Consider the following 25016-nt stretch of genomic DNA (forward strand, 5'->3'; position numbering starts at 1 on the left):
TCATTCCAAGGTAACCAAACAACCACACAATGAATCTTATGTCCATGGGATTTTTCCCGTATTAATTTTTTTAATGAATATTATATCAAATCCGTATTATAATCTAGCATCCTATTTACTTATTATTATAAATTGTTTTCTCTCTCTCTCTCTCTCTCTCTCTCTCTCTCTCTCTCTCTCTCTCTCTCTCTCTCTCTCTCTCTCTCTCTCTCTCTCTCTCTCTCTCTCTCCCTCTCTACGTCCGTCTACTTGTAAGAGCAAGTGACGGAATCAGTCCAGATATGTGAGTGTCCGGCTAAAGCGTCGCCTGGCTGAAGACAGGTTGAGGAAGTGGACCGGTGCGGAGGTATCGGTGTGGACGTATCGATATCGGGAGCAGTTCTGAGGTAACTTCGTAGGCTACCCGTTGCATCGCGACGTGACCGCAGGGGATGCGTTGAGTCGTCAAAGTCACCCGAAGGCTCTCGACTAAAACACCGTGGACTACTTTATTGTTACTTTGGATTTTTTTCATTTATTTCCCCGATCGGGAACTCATCGGCGTAGTGAGAATGCAGCCGTCGATCACCCAGCAGATCCCCCTGCCGACCCCCCTGCCGAGCACCCTGCAGACCGTCCAGACCGTCCAGACCACCGTCCAGACGGCCCCCGAGCAGCCGAGCAGTGACGACCAGGACCCGGCAGGTGTCTTTAGTCCCACCGTTGCTTTTGTTATATTTCTCAGGAGAAGTGTGTGTGTGTGTGTGTGTGATGGATAAGATGGATACGATGGATACGGTGTGTGTGTGTGTGTGTGTGTGTGTGTGTGTGTGTGTGTGTGTGTGTGTGTGTGTGTGTGTGTGAGCGCACGCGGAAGAGATGTTCTTTAAATTAATAATAAAAATACATTCTGACCAAACAGTTGCTGTCCTTTATTTCCTCCGACCTTTTCTAACTAATATGCCTCTGTCTGTCTGTCTGTCTGTCTGTCTGTCTGTCTCTCTCTGTCTCTCTCTGTCTCTCTCTCTCTCTCTCTCTGTCTCTCTCTCTCTCTCTCTCTCTCTCTCTCTCTCTCTCTCTCTCCCTCTCTCTCAGAATGCTTTGCCAAGCGGAGGCTGAGGGCTCTCCAGCTCACCAGTGTCTTGTTCGCCCATTCCCTGGTGGTGTTTTGCGTGGGTCTGGGCTGTGCCACGCTCACCTCTAACATAGTGGTGACCGGCTTCTACCCAGGCATCATAGTGAGTAACGCCTTCCCCGCCCGACCCCAACATCGCATTCCTTTACTGCGCAGGCAAAAAAAGGATTTATTGACATTAATTTAAACGTCTGTAGAGCTGTAGGTCAGTGTCACAGTTAGACGCAAGATTTCAACTCCATTCGACTAACAGGGAATAAAATATGAGAATGAATCTACTGGTAGTTATTCTGCTGTCATGTGCTGTCGTCATAACAACATCCACTAGTTATAGTAGTTATTCTACATGTACGGTCATAACAACATCCACTGGTTATAGTAGTTATTCTACATGTACGGTCATAACAACATCCACTGGTTATAGTAGTTATTCTTCATCTACGGTTGTCATAACAACGTCCACTAGGTAGGGTCACGGTGTGTTGGAGATGCATCGCACACCGCCCGCACGAGTTGCAAAGTGGGAAATCTCCCGGCTTTCTTGCGTCATTTCACGGAGGCACGCCCCCTTTTGGTCGGTTCCACTCGTTCCTCTGAGAGTCCACCGAGTTCAGAGAGGGGGCGACCGCACGACTCCACAGTCAGAGACGGCTTCCTGCGCCCGTAGTGAGATGTATTGTCTTTGTATTCGTACCACGTGGGTCGTTTCAATGTTGATTTCAAATGCTCTTACACACTTGACTACGTTGCTTCTTTGATCCGGTCACCAATGTATGCATTGCACGGTCTTGCTGTGCGTGCGATACAATGCCAAGTTTTGTTGTTTTGTTTTCGAGCTGGTTTGCCAAAGAGGCTAATGTCGCTAACAATAACAATGACTAGTAGCCAATGACTTCTGATGATTCTTCCCGACTCGTGGTGTAGCGACGCCCTCAAAGACGAACGGGAACGCTATAAGTGCTACAAGCCGGGAACTGACGTCGCGTGCAACTCGTGCGGCCGGTGTACGACGCGTCTCTTACACACCGTTTGGGTGCGGAACAACGTGTGTGTGAAGCTGCTTCCTCCTGTTCCTCCAGCTGACCTTCGGAGCGTTCCTCGGCCTCGTTGGGATGTTCCTCCAGGAGAACAGACGGCACATGGTGAGTCCTACCTGGGCCAGGTACCAGAACCTACCAGGACACCAGGCATAGTACCTACCTGGTCCTGGTACCAGGTGGAGCAGAACCTACCAGGACACCAGGGATAGTACCTACCTGGTCCTGGTACCAGGTGGAGCAGACCCTACCAGGACACCAGGGATAGTACCTACCTGATGCAGGTGCCAACATGAAGGTGTTACAGAAACTAGCCGACCTACATGGTGCTGTACGACATGGAGGTACTGACCCTACATGGTTCTGACCCCAAAGGTACTGACCCTACATGGTTCTGACCCCAAAGGTACTGACCCTACATGGTTCTAACCCCAAAGGTACTGACCCTACATGGTTCTAACCCCAAAGGTACTGAGCCTACATGGTTCTGACCCCAAAGGTACTGACCCTACATGGAGGTTCTGACCTACAAGGGGGTACTGAAGAATCGGGTTACGGCTGGAGCAAATCTGATTATCTGGCCCTGGATTGGTTCTGGCATGGTCACATGACCATGTGGAGGTAGATTATATTAGTGTTGGTCTGATCATTCTGCTTCTCCTGGAGCCACCGAGGCAAGGGACATCCCTGTAACTCATATTGAGATACCTGGAGCAGGTACAGAGATACCAGGAAAAGTACCAGGAGCAGGATCAGGTGATTCCCAGCGATACCTGAGCCCTGACCCTACCTGCTCCTTTACGCCTGCACGTGAGGCTTGCCTGCTCCTTTACACTTGCAGTACAATACATTCAATACCTGTATGTATGAAACTGTCTGCTTGAAGACTGGGGTCTTCTAGAAGGAGGAACGGTCTTCTTAGAGACTGGTGTCTTCTAGAAGGAGGAACGGTCTTCTTAGAGGCCGTTGAAGGTGTCCTCTTTCATGGTAACAAAACAAATCTGTTAGCTCTCGATTTCTTTTCTGTGGCGTCTGACGTGGCCCAGGTCGGGCCAATCACAACTATTTATCTAATACGGGGCAGGTTTGATACGATAACTATACAAGATCTATACAATTGCGTCTACACGCGACCATTTTGGTCAGCCCCCTTTTGATAATGGCCCTCGGAAAAAACGTAACTGACAGATGCCAGAAAAATATATATTTGCGAATGGGTCTGGCAATGTGAGGCACAGACCATTAAGGCCTGCTTCATTCATGATTTTTAAAATGATGATGATGACGGTTTACACAAATATAGTGTAAATAATAGATCTATGTTCGGGATGCCAACGCGAGAGGCGCCATGTAGCAACTACCATGTGACGCTGACAGTCCTCTGAGCTCCGTGGTCAGGTCCCCGTCCATGTGTACAACCCGCTAATGTATTCTGGGCCCAGGTGATCAGGTGACCAGGTGACCAGGTGATCAGGTGACCAGGTGACCAGGTGATCAGGTGATCAGGTAACCTGCACATCTCCAGTATCATCGTGATAGTGTGAGAGTCCTGGAGCCATCCTAACCCAAACCGTGGTCAGGGAGACATTATCTATCCTTTAATTAATATATAATAATATGTGATATTATATATATCATGTAATTATATATATATGTTTTAATATATTATGTATACCATTTTTTATAATATATAATATAATAAATCAACATATCATATACAGTATATCATATATAGGTAATATATGATATCATTATATATATCTTGTATTCTAAGATATATATCATATATTGACATATCATTTATATATAAAGCAAATATTACATGATTATATATGATATATATTTACATAAAACATTCTCCCCTTTGTGTTTATACTGTTGAACACTGCTCGATTCCATTGTTGACTAAAGTGTGATTAACAACTTATTATTAAGTTATTGGTGTAGTTAGTCATTATTACTGTTAGCATAGTATCATTATTGGTTAGAAGTGAAAACCCACAGACACAGAAGTAAACAGGTAACAAGGGGTGTGTGTGTGTGTGTGTGTGTGTGTGTGTGTGTTGCTGTGGTATGTTAATAATGAATGAGGTGTTGTGTGCTCATGTCCCGATCTTATGTTACGGTGCAGCCAAACTGTTCCTGCGTTAACACACGTATACTACTGATTCAGACCGAATGGTGTTATTATATTATACTGTAGAGAGACAGATGAAGAAGAGACGAGAAAGAGGAAAAGAGAGACTGATAGAGAGAGTGATTGAGAGATAGAGAGCAACAGAGAGAGTAATTAAGTGAAAGAGAGATGGAGAGAGAGAGAGAGACAGGGATAGAGAGTGAGAGAGAGAGGGATAGAGAGAGAGAGAGAGATAGATAGATAGAGATTTTCAGTCCACGGTATCTGTGTGTCTTGTGAGCTTCTTTGCTCGTTACATTTTAATGACGGCAGCAGTGCGGGTGTAGGTTACACTGCCCTTATCTCCAGGTGCACACTCACATGCATACTCAAGCAAGGCCTCTCACTGCAGCCCCAAGCCTCTCCGCGCCGGGCATGGATTGATGTCCACACTAGTAATCAGAGTTGTGAACAGGTTGTGCCCGACGCATGCGCAGCTAGGCACCTGCTCAGGGTCCACGTGGCCACCAGAGGGCCCCCAAGAGCCCTGGAAATGCCCCGTCTAGAGAGAGCTGATCATTATATGACGTTGAGCTCCAGAGGGTCCAGGTAGGGGCCCTGGACCGGTTTTACATAATCCAAACTAAATCTAAACCAGGCAGGGAACAATATAGTGTGCGCTGTGAGCCGAGACGCAATCCTTCACGTGGAATTGATGACCAATGGCCGGCCGCGGTTTATTGGACCAGTTGAGCTCCCTGCTGTGAGCGAAGACCAAAGTGGCGCTATGATTTGGTCACAAATCTGCCATTTCGTCTGTACAGACAATCTGTATTTAGTTGTAAGTGTTGCGGGGCCTGTGCCCAGCTCCACTGGCCCGGGCGGCGGTGCTAGACGGCTGGGTCACTGGCCTCCCTCCCGGGGCTGATTGCTGCTGGATGTATTTAAGACGCTCTTGTGAGTGACCTTGAAGCGCTACGGCAGCGCACTATATTACCCAGCAGCCGTGTGGATACAGCAGAACACCATTACCCAGCAGCACTTTCACCCTTCACCCCCCAGCCACAACTCTAGCTCCTGTGTTATAATATATTAAATACAATTCAAATGAAATAAATCAAAGTTAAAAAAAAAAACATGTGAATGCATGTGAATTACTTCACATGTAGACATACAAAGCGATCGGAAGACGTTTCTCACTTTCCCACGGTGAACAGATGCAGTGATAAGACACAGATAAGACAAGACATTTCCTAACACTACTAAAAGTAAACATTGAAGTGCACACAGAAGGACATTTACTTAAATTAAAAAATATAGACAATAAAATATAATAAAATAAAATATAATAAAATATCTGAGTGTACTATGTACATGTATGAAGTAGCAGCATAGGTTTCTGTATAATATAATTGAAGTTGTGGTAGTGCAAACAAGGCAGTCAGTAATGGCAGATATATTTGTAATGGTAACAGTCAGTAGAATAGCAACAATTTCATTTACACTTTATTATTGATATACTATATTATATTAATTATATGATTATTATTATTACTGTTATTATATTATATTAATATATTAGATATTCTTTTACCTATGACAGAGCAGTAGAGAGAGAGAGTAGATCAACAAAGTCATCCCTTCTGTAGTCCTAGTTCTGTTGAGCATGAATCACGTGAATGATGACTATTATGTTGACTAGTATGTCTTGTCTCTCTTCCCCTATCCTCTCCACCTCTCCTCCTCCTCCTCTCCTCCTCCTCCTCTCCTCTCCACCTCTCCTCCCCTCCTCTCCTCCTCTTCCTCTCCTTTCCTCTCCTCCTCCTCCTCTCCCCTCCTCTCTCCACCTCCTCCTACTCTCGCTCCTATCCTCCCCTCCTCCCCACCTCTTCTCCTCCTCCTCTCCTTTCCTCTCTCCATCTCCTCCTCTTCTCCACCTCTCCTCGCTCCTCTCCCCCTCCCCTCTCCTCCTCCTCCTCCTCCTCTTCCTCTCTCCAGTTGATGGGCGCTATAATCTTCATCAGTCTTGGGATCATCGCTGCTTTCTTCTGTGCCATTATTGATGGGTTCGTCGCTGGCATGTGGATAGTAGGTATCACACCTCCACTATGACACCTCCACTATCACACCTCCACTATGACACCTCCACTATGACACCTCCGCTATGACACCTCCACTATGACACCTCCACTATGACACCTCCACTATCACACCTCCACTATCACACCTCCACTATGACACCTCCACTATCACACCTCTGCTATCACACCTCCACAACCACACCTTCATTATCACATCTCCACTATCACACCTTCACAACCACACCCTCACAACCACACCTTCACAACCACACCTTCACATCCACACCCTCACAACCACACCTCCACAACCACACCTTCATTATCACACCTCCACTATGACACCTCCACTAGGACACCTCCACTAGGACACCTCCACTATGACACCTCCATTATCACACCTCCGCTATCACACCTCCACTATGACACCTCCACTATGACACCTCCATTATCACACCTCCGCTATCACACCTCCACTATGACACCTCCACTAGGACACCTCCACTAGGACACCTCCACTATGACACCTCCATTATCACACCTCCGCTATCACACCTCCACTATGACACCTCCACTATGACACCTCCATTATCACACCTCCGCTATCACACCTCCACTATGACACCTCCACTAGGACACCTCCACTAGGACACCTCCACTATGACACCTCCATTATCACACCTCCGCTATCACACCTCCGCTATCACACCTCCACTATCACACCTTCATTATCACACCTTCAAAACTACACCTTGACCATCACACGTTAACCAGCACAAGTTTGCTATACAACCCTCACAACCACACCTTCACAACCACACCTTCACAACCAGACGTTCACAACCACACCCTCACAACCAGACGTTCACAACCAGACGTTCACAACCACACCCTCACAACCAGACGTTCACAACCAGACGTTCACAACCAGACGTTCACTGTCACAGTCAGTAACCAGAGCCTCCGGGTCACATCACGTCTCCTGACGCCGCCTGACGTTTGGTTGTTGTGCAGGACAGCCAGCCGGTGCTGGATGGCAGCTGTACTTACTACGGGGGATTCGCCTACCAGATAGAGGTACTAATACTGGAATACTACACAGAGTACTACCCCACAATACTACACAGAGTACTACCCCACAATACTACACAGAGGTACTAATACTGGAATACTACACAGAGTACTACCCCACAATACTACACAGAGTACTACCCCACAATACTACACAGAGGTACTAATACTGGAATACTACACAGAGTACTACCCCACAATACTACACAGAGTACTACCCCACAATACTACACAGAGGTACTAATACTGGAATACTACACAGAGTACTACCCCACAATACTACACAGAGTACTACCCCACAATACTACACAGAGTACTACCCCACAATACTACACAGAGGTACTAATACTGGAATACTACACAGAGTACTACCCCACAATACTACACAGAGTACTACCCCACAATACTACACAGAGGTACTAATACTGGAATACTACACAGAGGTACTAATACTTCAATACTACACAGAGTACTACACCACAATACTACACAGAGTACTACCCCACAATACTACACAGAGGTACTAATACTGGAATACTACACAGAGGTACTAATACTTCAATACTACACAGAGTACTACCCCACAATACTACACAGAGTACTACCCCACAATAGTACACAGAGGTACTAATACTGGAATACTACACAGAGTACTACCCCACAATACTACACAGAGTACTACCCCACAATACTACACAGAGGTACTAATACTGGAATACTACACAGAGGTACTAATACTGGAATACTACACAGAGGTACTAATACTTCAATACTACACAGAGTACTACACCACAATACTACACAGAGTACTACCCCACAATACTACACAGAGGTACTAATACTGGAATACTACACAGAGGTACTAATACTGGAATACTACACAGAGTACTACCCCACAATACTACACAGAGTACTACCCCACAATACTACACAGAGTACTACCCCACAATACTACACAGAGTACTACCCCACAATACTACACCGAGTACTACCCCACAATACTACACAGAGGTACTAATACTGGAATACTACACAGAGGTACTAATACTTCAATACTACACAGAGTACTACACCACAATACTACACAGAGTACTACACCACAATACTACACAGAGTACTACACCACAATACTACACAGAGTACTACACCACAATACTACACCGAGTACTACCCCACAATACTACACAGAGTACTACACCACAATACTACACAGAGGTACATTTGCCTTCTACTGGAAACACAGAACCCCGTGGTGGGAAAACGCGGGTCAGAGAGGAGCTCCCAGGGGAAGGGCCCAGCCCGGACTGGGCCTCTCTGAAGGTGTGACGCTCTCTGGCCGTGCAGCGCCTGGTGGTCAGTGGACGGTACTGCGTGCTCCGACGCTGCGTCTCCTCTGGGCCCACAAAAAAATGTAATCTGGATCAGAATGATCTCGATTTGGAAATCCCATTTTTGACTATGCGGGATCAGGGAATCCGTCTCACTTTTGTGCCCGTTTTTCAAAGCAACATCGGATTGTACCACCTTGATCATGATACAAACTTTCAGGGTTACCAAATCCGGATTTCCAGTGCTCTAAATGGAACTTGCCTACATATCACACTACTGGCTATGTAAAGAACTACAGGTAAAACATGTTACATGATTTTATAAGCTTCAAAGTGTTATTATTTGATGGGACAGAAAACAGCACAATAAAACCAGACAGATCTTGGAGAGGCTACTGTCAAGTTCAGCAAGTCATGCAACTCCAACCTCCTGATCTCGATCACTTAGACTTTAGACTCTGATTTCAACCACAAAATAATCGTATGAGCTCTTCAATGTCCAATCAGTTAGAGAGGTCTCAGGACGTGAATCACTTGTTCTCAAACTTGGGTAGGCTGGTTACTTTACTTGAACCATCTGGAAGAAAGACAATCTACTGTAGTTTGTGTGTTTATGAGTTTATGAGTTGTTCCCAGTTTAAACTCTATAACAACGTGTGGGTAAATCAATACCTGGATTGCTATTCTACAGAAGCTGGTGCCTCAGAATCATGTCAAAAACCCAAGCAAGAAAAAAAACGATCATAATTGTAAAATATGAAATCGTACTTTATAAAAAAATATCTCGTAACACGAGTGAGAAAAAACAATTGCAATTAAATGACATAACTTAAAGGTCCCATGCCGTGCCACCAGGTGTGAGTGTGATTGGCCGTTACACGCCGTTTTGAAAATCTGCCTCTTCTGACAAATGGGCGTGTCCACCTGGACGTGTGACAGATAGTGTGACGGAGCAACGTCTGCTACGGTCCACTGGGCGGGCCGGTGGACTGATCTACCCAGCACACGTCTAGGTGGACATCGCCCACTTGTGATGTCATAAGGGGCAGATTTTCAAAACGGCTTGTAACGGCCAATCACACTCACACCTGGTGGCGCGTCACGGGACCTTCAATAACAAACAAAATGGAGGATCTTTAATACAATAATAATAATAGTAATAGTCATAATAATAATAGTCTACAGTCAGTGATTGATAGACGAGACTATGAGGACGGCGACGCCTCGTAACTTTTCTTTTTGCAATCCAGAAAAATGTGTAAATGACGCAATGATGAAGCAATGACCACCCTCACCCACCCTCACCCACCCTCACCCACCCTCACCCACCCGTCCTCAGGTCACGTGTGCTTCGCAACTAACCTTCGGTGGATGCAAGATGAAAGTCAGGACCAACACCTGTTACTGCTGCTACCGCTGCGAAAGGTATTAATACTAATTCATTTCTGATTGTATTGTACCGCTGCTACGATGACCTAATTTCCCCCCCGGGGATAAATAAAGTTATCTATCTATCTATCTATCTATCTATCTATCTATCTATCTATCTATCTATCTATCTGTCTGTCTGTCTGTCTGTCTGTCTGTCTGTCTGTCTGTCTGTCTGTCTGTCTGTCTGTCTGTCTGTCTGTCTGTCTGTCTGTCTGTCTGTCTGTCTGTCTGTCTGTCTGTCTGTCTGTCTGTCTGTCTGTCTGTCTGTCTGTCTGTCTGTCTGTCTGTCTGTCTGTCTGTCTGTCTGTCTGTCTGTCTGTCTGTCTGTCTGTCTGTCTGTCTGTCTGTCTGTCTGTCTGTCTGTCTGTCTGTCTGTCTGTCTGTCTGTCTGTCTGTCTGTCTGTCTGTCTGTCTATCTATCTATCTATATCTCTATCTCTATCTCTATCTCTATCTCTCTCTCTCTCCACTTTATTCATGTATTACAGTATAATATAATGTATTAATATGCTCTGCTCTCAGCCCTCTAGCCATGTTCGATGTGTTCGAGGGGGTGACGGGCTGCTGGGACGTGGTCCACCTCGACCGGCTGCTCTGGGTCTCTGTGGTCCTCAACGTCATCGCCGTCTGCCTGGGCATCGTCACCGCTGCCCTGCTGGGAGCCTACAAGGACCTGGTGAGCTGGACTACCCCATACGTATATATACAGTATATATATATATATGTATATATATATATATATACAGTATTCAGAACTTTAGAAATCGCTTCATCTGATATCATCTGATACTTTGATAATCAGACTTTTTACTTAAGATTGCCTTAACATTCAAGAGAATGGGGCAGAAACATGTATAATATATATATGCTGCACAGTTGTCGTGATGTGCAGAATGTTTTACTCTTGAAATTTGTGTACCAGTTTCTTTTAATTCCTCTGATGTGTTTTTTTACCGATTTATGCCTATCAATATATATATATATATATATATATATATATATATATTTACAGAATCAGAATCAGAATAGCTTTTATTACATTCTTATTGTACACAAGAGTGAAATTCTTGTGCTTGGTAACTCAACACACACATAGCAGCAACAATACAATATAAAGTAAATAGATATTTAAAAATATAGAAAATAAGTAAAAATAAGTAACAGAAGTGTAAACAGAAATGTAAAGTGATCAACTGATAGTGGTACCAGCCACGGTTGATTGTAGTGCAAAATATAGTGCAGTGCAAAAATGTTGTGCAATTACAGTAAATAATACAGTATATATATATATAATAACAATGGCAACTATGGCATTATTATAATATAATTATATTGAAGAACAAATTATAACAGATCCTTAAGACTCTCGAACTTCTACACATGTACATGTTGCGTCAACACTGGCGTTATAATTATATGAACGAAAGATTAAAAACGAATCAAGAACGTATGGCGATGTGCGTCCACAACACGATACACTTATTGATTTTTTTTTTTAAAGCCCATAGTCATTTTGATATTATAATTGGATAGATTTGTTTAAAAGTGACATATTATACCACCTGGTGTGAGTGGGATTAGCCGTTCCCACCTGTGATGTCAGAAGAGGCAGATTTTTAAAACGGCTTGTAACGGCTAATTACACTCACACCCGGTGGTATAATATGGCACCTTTAAGAGACATTTTAAACATTTGATTTATTTCAGACAGACAGAACAAACACAACGATATCGCACTGATGAATTCAGTTTGATTTATCCTAGATTAGTCTTGTTTACACGTTGTACAATCAAGTGCCAATCAAAAACCGTGTTTGATATCAGGATCAGCGATATCAAAGTGAATTATTGTCTTGAGAACAAAACTAATGTGAAATAAACCTGTCCTTTTTCAACAAGCTATCTTGATTTGCAAGTGAATATTTTTTTATCCAAACCTTCATTACCCTTTTCAATAGAGGTGGGAATCTCCTGGCACCTCACCATTCGATTTGATTCCGATTCAGAGGTCAACGATTCGATTATCGATGCATCTCGATTCAACAATTTTTTAATGTACATTTCCATGCAGGATTTTCAAATATATATATATACATCTGAGTTTGCTACTCAGAGCTAATCACTTCCTACTTGTGTGATGATCATTAAAGACAATCAACTGATGAATCACCTTATCTAATATTTTATATTAGATAAAGTCGGTTCTCTGCGCAGAGAACCCGCAGGCAGAAAGGAGTTTTCTGTAGCGCTTCTGCAGCAGGCGAACAAATTTAATAAAAAACTTTAAAATATATATAAATATTTTTTCAATTAAATTTGTTTCAGATTATACATTTTTCTGCATCGAGACAGAATCGTTCTAGTGAGAATCGCGATGCATCGAAGAATCGATTATTTTTCCCACCCCTACTTTTTTAATGATAGACGTTTTAGGAATAAACTAATAGTAATGAATCAAAGTGTTGCCCACTCCGTCCGTCCCCTGTGTACATCCGTCTCAGACCACAAGAACGTACGCTTATCGTACTGAGCCTACCGGTATATTCCAGCAGGGGCGGCGACTCCACCACCACCGCCTCAGCGGCCGTCGGGCGTGCGTTGGCAGCACATCTTAACACGCGTTTAAACTGGTCATTGAAACGCGTACCAACTCGGTATGGTTCGACTGCGGTCCGGCCAGAGGTGCTGACGGACCAGGGCCGCTGTATGGTCCTCAGTAGCAGCTGGTGGAGAGGTAGGGTGACCAGACGCCCCTGGTTTCCGGGGACAGTCCCCGTCCCTGTCCCCGGAAATGTCCCCGGTTTTCCGGAAATTCCGAAGATCCGAAATTGGAATTCCCCCCCCCCCCCCCCCCCGCCCGCCCCCGCCCCCGTCAACAATCTCGTCCGCAATTATTAATCAATTCCTTTGCATTTTTGGATAAAGAGAGTGAGAGAAACTGCTTTGCGAATGGTAAGGGCAGTGCCCCCGTTTTAGTTTTTCTGTGACAAAAACACGACATGTTTGGAGGTTTTTACACACCGCTGAGCCCACGATGTCCCCGGATTTTGTCCCAGAAATCTGGTCACCTTATGGAGAGGGGAGGGGCTGAGGTGTGGATTGTGATGGATGAGGATTGACAGCGCGCCTGTTCACAGTGTAGTCCTACAGTGTAGCCTGTTCACAGTGTAGTCCTACAGTGTAGCCTGTTCACAGTGTAGTCCTACAGTGTAGCCTCTTCACAGTGTAGTCCTACAGTGTAGCCTGTTCACAGTGTAGTCCTACAGTGTAGCCTGTTCACAGTGTAGTCCTACAGTGTAGCCTGTTCACAGTGTAGTCCTACAGTGTAGCCTGTTCACAGTGTAGTCCTACAGTGTAGCCTGTTCACTTTGGACATTGGACATTTTGGCCTTTTTTCTTTGCGCAGGAATCGCGCCATTTTTTTTCCGGGGTAGAGTATCTCCGTAACGCAACAGGAAACATGCGTAACTCTGCCACTTGCAGCGGTGGTTTCCGGGCCAAGGCTAAAGATTAAATCTAGACTCTATGCCGACCGTGTTCTGGCACATGTGTGGTGCCTTCAGGTGCGTGAAAATTGCACATGAATGCCCCCTCACTCACGTCGTCATTTCCACTGGCGCGCTCGTAGAATATTTTGACCTTTGACCTTTGACCTTTGACCTTTTCAACAGCAACAGGTCAGGATCTGTGGGTCCGCCATGTTTCATTTCACCACGACAACAAAAGCACTTGAACACAACGCACTCGTAATTTCCAGTTCACAAATGGAAAGGTCCATCTTTCCCACAGCACGTAAAGGCAGCAGTAGTCTGTGTATGTACTGTGTATGTAATTCAATTCAACTTTATTTCGCCATGTATACAAGATACTAGGAATTTGACTTGGTCTTCTCCATGCAGGCAACAACATCACAAAATAAAACAAAAACGACAAAACAACAATACATATGACAAGGACAGACAGTACCAACATGAGCACTAAATATGAATGGAGATAGTGCAAAACTGTAATGTAAAAATAAAGTGCAATACAGTCCATGTGTTCAAGAGTTATTTAGGAGGGCTATTGCTTGGGGGGAAAAAACTGTTTAGGTGCCGTGATGTTTTGGGCATGATGGCCCTGCAGCGCCGCCTAGAGGGCAGGAGGTTAACCTTTGTGTCGTGTTCGTTTCTCCGCTCTTACTTTGGTGCTCCCGGTCAAATTTGACCGGCCTGTTTTGACTGCTCTTACATTAACACACAAAAAAACATTGATCATCACCAAATTTTATTTAACTCCCCTTTAAGCTGTAAACAATGTCTCAGACTACTGGTTTACATGAATAACTGCAGTGAATATACAAAGGATAGACACAGAAATTGTGTGTGCGTGCAGTGGTGGTGGTGGATTTGTGGCCGTGTTCTATCTGATGGATGAACACAATCTAGGGTCACCCGTTCATTTCCTACGGTGGTCATTTTTGACCGGGAAACACCACAGGTGTTACAAAGTTGACTAAACCACTCAAGATTCAATGAAAGTGGTGATCAGCAATTATATACATTCAAACGCCTAGCGTGGAGGATATCATTAGGCCTTGACACAATAAAATGTAAAACACAATATTTATGATTGGTGAAAGTAGGAAATCGGTCAGATTTGACCCGAACGCGACAGAGAGGTTAAACAGTCTGTTGGCAGGATGTGAGGGGTCAGCCGCAATCTACTGGGCTTTCTGAGCTGTGAAGGTCCGTGGTGGGGGGGGCAGGGGGGGGGGCCGCGGATGATCCGCTCTTTGTAGCCTGGCCCTAGAGCGGGCGGACGCAGAGTCGTACCAGACGGTGGGGGGGGGGGGGGGGGGGGGGGGTACGGAAGTCCACAATCACCTCCGCTGTGGGATGCACCCACACACACACACACACACACACACGAGTGGTCTTCATGAAGGGTGTGTTTTGGAGGTGTCTTCATTAACGGGGTGTTCTGCAGAACAAGCCGTCTCTCCACGCAACCCCGTACCCACCGTCGCCCCCGCCCCACATCCTCTACAACCCCACCCAGCACATGATGACCTACCCCATGCAGGTACACACACACACACACACACACACACACACACACACACACACACACACACACACACACACACACACACACACACACACAACTTTACAAACATGTATACAAGAGAAACTCAATAGGATTCTGTTCTTAACCAAACCTACATATAAACACACACACACACGCACGCACGCACACACACACACACACACACACACACACACGCACACACACACATACACACATACACACACACACACACACACACACACACCTTACCACTAGACATCCCTACCATCTACCATTTGTTCAGAACCAGCCGTTCAGCCATGAAGTCCATATTGCTATGTCCATAATCCACATATCCATAATCCATATGTCCATAATCAATATATCCATAATCCACATGTCCATAATCACATGTCCATAATCACATGTATATAATCACATGTCCAGGCCATATTCAAATGAGCCGCAGCAGGTGAGTGAGCTCGTGTCATGTGACCTCCCCCCAGCACTACGCGTCCCATCCGGTGATGCACACCCCCCAGTACCACCCTGAGGGACACTACGCCGCCGCCGACCTGTCCCAAGGGCCCGGTCTGCCGCCGCCGCCGCCGCCGCCCCACCCCCCCGCCCAGCCCCTCCCCCCCGGCCTGCCCCACCCAGAGGAGGGGGGGCCCCCCCACCCCGGCCTCTACGCCCTCACCCCCGACGCCCCCGTACTGTACGCCGCCGCCTACGGCCACGCCCCCTTCGTGAAGCCCCCGCCCTACGCCTACTAGTGACCTCCGTACGACCCCCGTGCATGGCCCCGCCTCCCGTCCTGATAGGCCGAGGCCTCAGCCTGTAGACACTCTGGAGGATAAGTCCCGCCCCCGAGGCTCCGGTTCCCTCGGTCAAACGTCTACGGGGAACAACACAGGGTTTATGAACGATCGCACATAACAAACTCTGCAGGTGGCGGAGACGTAAAAGCTTAAAGCGTCACGTTTTGAACGACACACCTTTTTTTTGGATTGCCGGCGCCCTTCCAGTAGTAAGCGATTATTAATGCTTCTCTAACGGCACCGACAATCCAAAAAAACTCCAGTTCAAACTAGATGGAGAAAGTGTGTCGTTCAAAACGTGACGCAGCTTTTACGTCTCCGCCGCCTACAGAGTTTGTTATGTACGATCGTTCATAAACCCAAACGTGTTATTCCCCGTAGACGTTTGACCGAGGGAACCGGAGCCTCGGAGGCGGGACTTCTTCTTCAAAGGTCTATGATGACAGGACGCCTCGGCCTATCAGGACGGGACGAGGCGTCCCTGTCACCAGAGTCTCGTCTATCATTTACTTACTGTCGACATTAAAGATCCTCCATTTTGCCTTGCCTTACCATAACCTTACCTTAACCAAACCACCCCTTAATCACATAACCTTAACTAAACCTCCCCTTACCATAACCTTACCTTAACCAAACCACCCCTTAATCACATAACCTTAACTAAACCTCCCCTTACCATAACCTTACCTTAACCAAACCTCCTCTTACCTCCACTTACCTTAACAAAACCTACCCATACCTTTATCTAACCTTAACCAAGCTTTCCCTTACCATAACCTTACCTTAACCAAACCTCTCCTTACCATAACCTTACCTTAACCAAACCACTCCTTACCATAACCTTACCTTAACCAAACCTCCCCTTACCATAACCTTACCTTAACCAAACCTCCCCTTACCATAACCTTACCTTAACCAAACCTCCCCTTACCATAACCTTACCTTAACCAAACCTCCCCTTACGGTTACATAACCTTAACTTACCATTCCCGTACATAACCTTACCTTAACCAAACCTCCCCTAACCGTAACCTTAACTAAACCTCCCCTTACCGTAACTAAACCGTCCTTGACAATAACCTTACCTTAACCAAAACGCTTATGATTTTGATTATGAACTTAGCTGAACAAAACCTCCCTTTACCATTTCCTAACCCTCAAACCTTCCCTTTCCATAACCTCACATTGATTATACTGATATTACATATGTTATTATTTATTATTAAAGTGATGGACAATATAAATCCATAATTCAATTCAGATTATGTTATTGAGGGTGATTGTGATTAAGTGAATTCATTTAGTATCAGAAAATCATGTTCCATTAAATCCACTGCGAGGCCACAGACTTATAGTCTATCTAGTCTTCCGTTCCTTCAAGCTGATTAAAAGGTTGGAGTTTATTTTACATCCTGGCTGAAGAGCCGAGCCAGTGAACATGACATTAACATAACATTACACTAACATTACACTCACACCACGCTGATGCTGCAGCTGATTGAAGCTCGGCATTCCGCACTTTGAGGAAGTTCAAATGACACACAACGGGGAGGGGGGTGGGGGGGGTATTACTACACCCTCACAATCCTGAGTCATTCCAAGACTGAGTACATTATCTTATGTTGAGGATTAATATACTTTTTGACATTTTCTTGACGAGGTATTTTGTAGGTGTGAAGTGGGTAAATCCCTCTGTGATATCTTATGTTATTTAAAGTTTTTAGATCCTGTTGTCCGTCACTTTAGAGTGACCTAACTCTTCATGGCTGATCTCCTGTGTAGACAGACAACTGGTTCATAACAAGTGTTTGTTTGTATCTGTACCCATGTTCTGTCTATGATTCATATGCAAAGGGCTTCCTCCAAACTGTACACACTTCCGTTAGTACACACGGTTATGTTGAAACCATATTCACAAAACAGTTTGGCATACAGTGCTACGTTAAACGATATAAACACAACACATATTAAAATAAGTTATGTGTATGTTCAACACAATTATCAAGTTACACAATCTCAAGTAATAAGTTCTAGAACAATAAACCCATAAAGGATTTGCATCGTTGACCATTGATGTTTGTGTTTGTGTGGATATATTTAAACCTTGAATAAAGGAAAGTATTAAGAAGAAACGGAACAAGGAACTGGTGTCTTGTCATTCACATACAGAGGTATTTATATCTGCTCACATTTATTCTTCAGAGTAAAATCCTCCCACCCCACACTTTAATGTCTCCCTTTCCATCTCCACCCTCCTCTCCTCCCTCTCCTCCTACCACCTCCCTCTCCTCCTCTCCTCCCTCTCCTCCTCTACCACCTCCCTCTCCTCCTCTCCTCCCTCTCCTCCTCTACCACCTCCCTCTCCTCCTCTCCTCCCTCTCCTCCTCTACCACCTCCTCTCACCACCTCTCAGCATCCTCCTCCTCCTCCTCCACCTCATCCTCCTCCTCATCCTTCTACTCCTCCATCTCCTCTGCTTCTACTCGTGTGTGTGTGTGTGTGTGTGTGTGTGTGTGTGTGTGTGTGGCAAGATACACACACACACAAACTCGCGCGTGTGGTGTACCGACCGCAGGGCGTCGCCATCGCAGTCGTCTTCCTCACTTCCTCTGACGTGCACGGCCCAGTAAACACACATACAGTATCAAGAGAGTTACAATGGTGAAATACATTCACACGCGTTACAATATTACAACTATAACTTCCTGCAGTTTGCAATAGTCTTATTGTATTCTTTATTATGTATTGTCTTTATTGTATCTATTATCTGTGCCAATGTGTTCTGTTATTTGATACTAGTTGACAGTTAAGGATGTCTTGATAACACTTATGGACCATCCATTCATGCACCCTTTTGGTGAAGTGTAACCGTTGACTTGTATTTCTTCGCTACGAATTACAACTTGAACCTTGATCTTACGTACTTCTTAACTCTACTGTCTGGAGAACTCTACTAGGGAAGCTGGTTAACCCCTGCTCTGCAAACCATAACCTCCACCGCCGGCCTCACCCCAACGGCACCTCCACCCTAACCACAGCCTTCAAATGAACACCACCGGCACCGCCGACCACACCCTAACTCCACCTACGCCCTAACCTCCACCTCTACAGTAGCCCTAACCCCCCTGCCCCTCCACCTAACCTCCACCTACACTATAACCTCCACCTCTACAGTAGCCCTAACCCCCCTGCCCCTCCACCTAACCTCCACCTACACTATAACCTCCACCTCTACAGTAGCCCTAACCCCCCTGCCCCTCCACCTAACCTCCACCTACACTATAGCCTCCACCTGCACCCTTACCTCCACCAGAGCCGGCCCTAAGCCTCCATGCAGTTGGTGTACTGTGAGCTATATGATCTATGATGGCATTGCATAAAATTGTGTTTGTGATTCTAATAGTTAAGATCATAAATACATTTATGTATACAGTTATGAAGTGGGCCGAAAAAAATAATCTGTAGGCTATTATGAATTAAATATCAATAACTTTATTTGTCACATACACAGTACAGTACAGTGGAATTGCTTAAAGCAGCAACATTTACAGTAAAAACAAGCAACACTGTTTGCAATAGGAGATGATTTAAACCCTAACCCTAAGTCTAAAAATAGAAAAAATATGTGAAACATATATAACTGAAAATGTATGCTTTGCTTATTCCTTCTACATATGTGTTGCTTTCCATGTCACAAGGAAGTTCACTGTTGTGTGACTGTGTGACCCTGATTCCGTCCTGATGGCCTGGGGGAAAGATTGAAGCTCTATCGGTCTCTCTGTTTATGCTGCGTGACTGCGGAATCGCTTGGCTGACCGCAGCAGATGAAACAGTCCGTTGTTGGGTTGGTGGGAATCCTCCATGTTCTTACAGCCAGGCTCTGGTTCTGCACCTCCTGATGTACAAGTTCTCCTAGAGCTGTTCCCTAACCTTAGTGACACTTCCTCTCCGCTAGCGCTCTACAGCTCTAGAGAGGGACTAATGGTCCTCAGGGAGAATTTATTAAGCTGTCTGAGATGGTGAAGGCGCTGCCCGAGTGTCTCTGTGTGTGTGTGTGTGTGTGTGTGTGTGTGTGTGTGTGTGTGTGTGTGTGTGTGTGTGTGTGTGTGTGTGTGTGTGTGTGTGTGTGTGTGTGTGTGTGTGTGTGTCGATGACCGATCCTCTGTGGTTTTTAGAACTGCTCACCCTCTCCGCAGTAGTTTAAATAATCCACATTGCTGAGTCTGTCCTCTGTTGTGCCCTCACAACAGTCCACAAACCACTTCTTTGGTGACCTAGAGTGTCCTAGAGTGACAGGTCAACCATTTCCTCCAGGTTAAGTTTTGCTCTAAATGCGCTCCATGTGTTGAGAGCATGGCCAAGGGAACTGAAGCTCCCAGTCTCCCAGACCCAACTTGTCACTCAACCGGAGGAAGGCGGGGACACGCCAGGCCACGCCTCCACCGGAGATGCTGCCGGGGAGAGTCGATGAGTCGAAGCCGCAGACGGACGCTGGTTCCCGGGGAGCATCGATGCACCACCCCGCTACAGTAGCGGAGTTGACTGGTTGCGGGAGGAGCTGAAGATCTGTTCCGAGGAGCGGCGACGCGGCGGGACTATGGCGGTCGAAGAGGAGGGTCTCCGTGTTTTCCAGAGCGTCAAAATCAAAATAGGTAAGCGCTAGACTACCCCCTACCCCCAGTGTGTGTGTGTGTGTGTGTGTGTGTGTGTGTGTGTGTGTGTGTGTGTGTGTGTGTGTGTGTGTGTGTGTGTGTGTGTGTGTGTGTGTGTGTGTGTGTGTGTGTCCGACGCCTACACTTCTTCTTCATGCCGTGTTGTAATTCAAATCACACGTTTCTCTGGCAGCGGACTGGCTACAAAACACACACACACACACACACACACACACACACACACACACACACACACACACACACACACACACACACACACACACACACACACACACACACAGAGTCAAATCCCACATCCAGAATAGGCACAGCTGGCTCGCACCGCTCCACACATGAACAACTGGACTAGAGGGGTCCGGGCTCTCCCGGTTTTCCGGCCGCGGTCTGAGGTCGGGTCCCGTGGTGACTAGAACCATGTCAAGTTGGATGTACGTCTCCATATCGGATTGGAGTAATCCTTAGCTGTGGTGACATCCAAATCTCTGCCCAACCCCCTCTCCAAGCCAGCGTCATGATGGGTCTACACACAGAGAGACTTTCATTGGTCTACATGTTGGCCTATATTATTGTTATTAATGAAACCGTACACCCGGCCGGCCTCACCGTTAGGTCTTTATAGGGGTGGGGGGGGACGGGGACTTACAGACCCTCCATATTCACTCTCGCCGCTTCACTTTCTGGATGTCCGCTCGAGTCTGCCGAGCCGACCCCGAGTGTTACCGAGTCGGAGCGCGTTGAGCGGACGTGCTTTGTCCCTCGGGTAGCGGACCGTGGTGTACATGTCTGCTTTCAGCCCTCATGTGGACGCTCCTACATGTAGGCCAGGCCCGCTCACCGCCTACCGCCCGCTTGTTTTCACATGAAACAAGACGGTGTTGATAGCCTCTCCTTTTCTTCTGCGAAACTCCCAAACAGCGTTCATACCCACGACAAATATAAATAAATAAATGAACTATATATAAATATATAAATGTATACACACACACACACACACACACACACACACACATATATACATACATATATATATATATATATATATGTATCTCTGCCTCTGCGCTTGTATGTGTGTGTGTGTGTGTGTCACTATTTTGATCGTGAGAGATTCAAAGAAAAATCAGAAAATCAGTACTTTCCACACTCATACCAATCAAAACAGTTCCATGTATCTTAACTTGTGGTGAGGTGTGTGGTTACGCCAGTAGTTCACTCACGTTTTCTAAATCTGTCAAATCTTCTAGCGTGGCCCTCTCAAATGTATCTCTGCCTCTGCGTGTGTGTTTGTGTGTGTGTGTGTGTGTGTGTGTGTGTGTGTGTGTGTGTGTGTGTGTTAGACACACACACACACCGTTATATACACACACCTTTAGATTCACACACCATGATATATAAACATAAACACACACACGCACACACACACACACACACATACACACACACACACACACACACACACACACACACACACACCCTTGGATCTACACACACACACACACACACACACACACACCCTTAGATGGGGGAAAGCCTGTATACTTCCGGGGAAGCTGCTGGCTGTCTGAAGAAAAGGAAAGAGGAAACTACCCTCAATTCACTTCCTGTTGAGCATGAACAGCCCCAAGTAAGAAGTTATTGTTTCTCCTGGGCGGCCACATGCTCCTATAGTCCAGAGAGAGAGAGAGAGAGAGAGCGACAGAGAGAGAGAGACAGAGACAGAGAGAGAGAGAGAGAGAGAGAGAGAGGCAGACTGTGGTCAGTGCTTATGGAGCATCCCAGCTGCTGCCCCCCCCTCCGTCCCCCCCGTCCCGCCCCCACCCCGCCCCTTCATTCTAAACACAACATAGATCACCCCCTACCTCCCTTAATGTGACAGGTTGCCATGGATTCAGGGTGGGGAGGATGTGGGAGGGATGTGATTGGTCGGTGATTTTGGGTCAGCGCTAAGCCCATCTATAGTCCTATAGTGCATTTATTCATAATCCAGACAGAGAGAACCCCGCTGGGGTCAGCGCTGTGAGGACGGTGAGTATTGATCCGTGCTGATCGATGGTCTGTTGGTACTCATCACCTGGAGCCCTGCTCACGGTCCAGTCATACCAGACACAGAGCAGCCTCTGCTGGGAACGCAGACAACAATGACCCACGCCCTGCAGCAGCGGCCCTCTGCAGAAGAGCCCGGGCTGGTCTGCTGGAGACGTTGTGTGAGCCGTGTGTCCCGTGGCGTTAAGAGCACCGGGCTCACTCAGAGCGTCTCTCTGGTTGACATTCATCATCGAGATGCTTTTTGTTGTGAACACGTAACGCACCATTTGCATACGCTTCATATGTTATGTTTCTTGTGAAAATCTTTAAGCTTTAAGCTGTTACAATATATATATAAATAAAGAAACTGTCACATCAAGACACATTTAATACAGTACTGGAGACACAGAGAAGGGAAACCATGCACGACGATTGTGGGACGGCTGCACGGCTGGACTAGGAAAGGCAAAATCCAGTGTCCCTACCATGTACTAGTGGACTGTCTGTCTGCACTGTAGTGTATAGGCTATGTTCCATGGGCCGGTGAACTGTCTGTCTGCGCTGTATAGGCTACGTTCCATGGACTGGTGAACTGTCTGTCTGCGCTGTATAGTTCTACGTTCCATGGACTGGTGAACTGTCTGTCTGCGCTGTATAGTTCTACGTTCCATGGACTGGTGAACTATGCCAGAGCCTTTAGTTATTACCTGCTGATAACTATCTGACCGACATGCATTCTGATTGGTTGGGATTTTACACAACATAATCCCTAAGACTTTTAAGATAAGGTGCTGAAGTTAAGCAAAGTTAAGTGGGTTAAGGAAAAGTAAACGTGGTTAGGATGTTTAAGATGAAATGAAGGTATTTAAGGCTGTGAATCAGCCATGAGGCTGGCTGGTTAATATACCATTGGTAGTGAGTTATGAACTTGTATCCAGCTGTTTCATATCATACTGTGCTCGTAAATTATTAGCATGTAGCTAGTTTGTTTATATCCAACCTCTTCTAGCGCGCCGTTAGCACGCAGCTGGAGTGTTATTAGCATGTAGCTAGCTGGTTGCCATGGCATTATGATAAGGTCAAGTCTCGGTGTTGTTTACTGAGGGTTAAATAACCAGCAGGAACCTTAACGTTCACCTTGAGAAGTTTCCACACGACAATGATTAACACCGGCGCGTAAAACACCACAACATCACAGCGCGTCGGGCGCTGCGGGCGCTGCGGGAGGGATGGGGATTGGTCGTGGGATGTCAGGTGCATTGATTCAGGGTTTGATTGAGTGCCCCCACGAGTCAAACCAGTATGGCACCAGCGTTGGTAAAACCTGTATGACACACCATTGTTAAGGTAACCACCACGACCCCATTGTGAAACCGACATGACGTCAGTTTGAAACCGGTAAAAGTGTGAATGAAACCGGTATGACACCAGTGTCAGGAAATATTTAGTGTTAGGATATTGATCTGAGTATTCCTGTTCTACATATTGTTGATATATATACAGTGTTTCTCTATACATTGTCCCGCTATATACTCCATAGCGTTAAGGGCAACAGTATGGTTATGTACAGTGTATCTATAGTGTCACTGTCAGTGTCACTCTATAACCCCTACACTGTATTGTTATATACAGTGTATCTGTACAGTGTCACTCTATACAGTGTTGTTATATACATCTATTTCTATGCAGACATCTCTATTCAAATGTTGCTCTATACAGTGGTCTCTATATACAGCACAGTTCAGACATTGTAGTTCTACACATTGTTGTTATATAGTGTTTCTCTATACATCGGCACTCTATAAACTCTACACAGTTGAGTTCAACACAATGTTGTAATATACAGTGTCACTAAACTCTACACAGTTGAGTTCAACACAATGTTGTAATATACAGTGTCACTATAAACGCTACACAGTTGAGTTCAACACAATGTTGTAATATACAGTGTCACTATAAACGCTACACAGTTGAGTTCAACACAATGTTGTAATATACAGTGTCATCACTATAAACGCTACACAGTTGAGTTCAACACAATGTTGTAATATACAGTGTCACTATAAACGCTACACAGTTGAGTTCAACACAATGTTGTAATATCCATTGTGTCTTCTGTACAGTGAAGCAATAAAGTGAAGCAACGAGAGTGTTGTTATATGTGTTGTAGCTCTTTATAGTGTCGTAGATATTTGGTCTACACACATACAGACAACACACATATATACACACACATATAAACACACCAACACACACACATTTAAACGCAATGAACA

General features: G+C 45.6%; 3 protein-coding genes across 3 annotated transcripts in view; 2 read left to right on the top strand and 1 right to left on the bottom strand.

Moving 5' to 3' along the window:
- The window catches only part of LOC311356430 (signal peptide peptidase-like 2A), a 47986-nt gene that overhangs the window by 20442 nt on the left and 2528 nt on the right, over positions 1–25016 (bottom strand). The gene's annotated exons all lie outside the window — the stretch shown is intronic.
- On the top strand, positions 552–16000 carry tmem255b (transmembrane protein 255B; the record flags this gene model as incomplete). Its single annotated transcript, XM_084475834.1, has 10 exons — positions 552–684; positions 1075–1217; positions 2194–2256; positions 6266–6355; positions 7360–7422; positions 10084–10169; positions 10698–10851; positions 15144–15239; positions 15731–15815; positions 15885–16000. 10 exons carry the CDS (start codon positions 552–554, stop codon positions 15998–16000), a joined length of 1029 nt encoding a protein of 342 aa, XP_084331960.1.
- rasa3 (RAS p21 protein activator 3) overlaps positions 20542–25016 on the top strand; it is a 28088-nt gene continuing 23613 nt past the window's right edge. The window contains exon 1 of the mRNA XM_084476206.1: positions 20542–20697. Coding sequence (XP_084332332.1) covers positions 20643–20697 — 55 coding nt within the window. The 5' untranslated portion in view covers positions 20542–20642. The remainder of the gene's footprint in view (positions 20698–25016) is intronic.

Source organism: Micromesistius poutassou (assembly GCF_964030765.1).
Source record: "Micromesistius poutassou genome assembly, chromosome: 12".
NCBI lineage: Eukaryota > Metazoa > Chordata > Actinopteri > Gadiformes > Gadidae > Micromesistius > Micromesistius poutassou.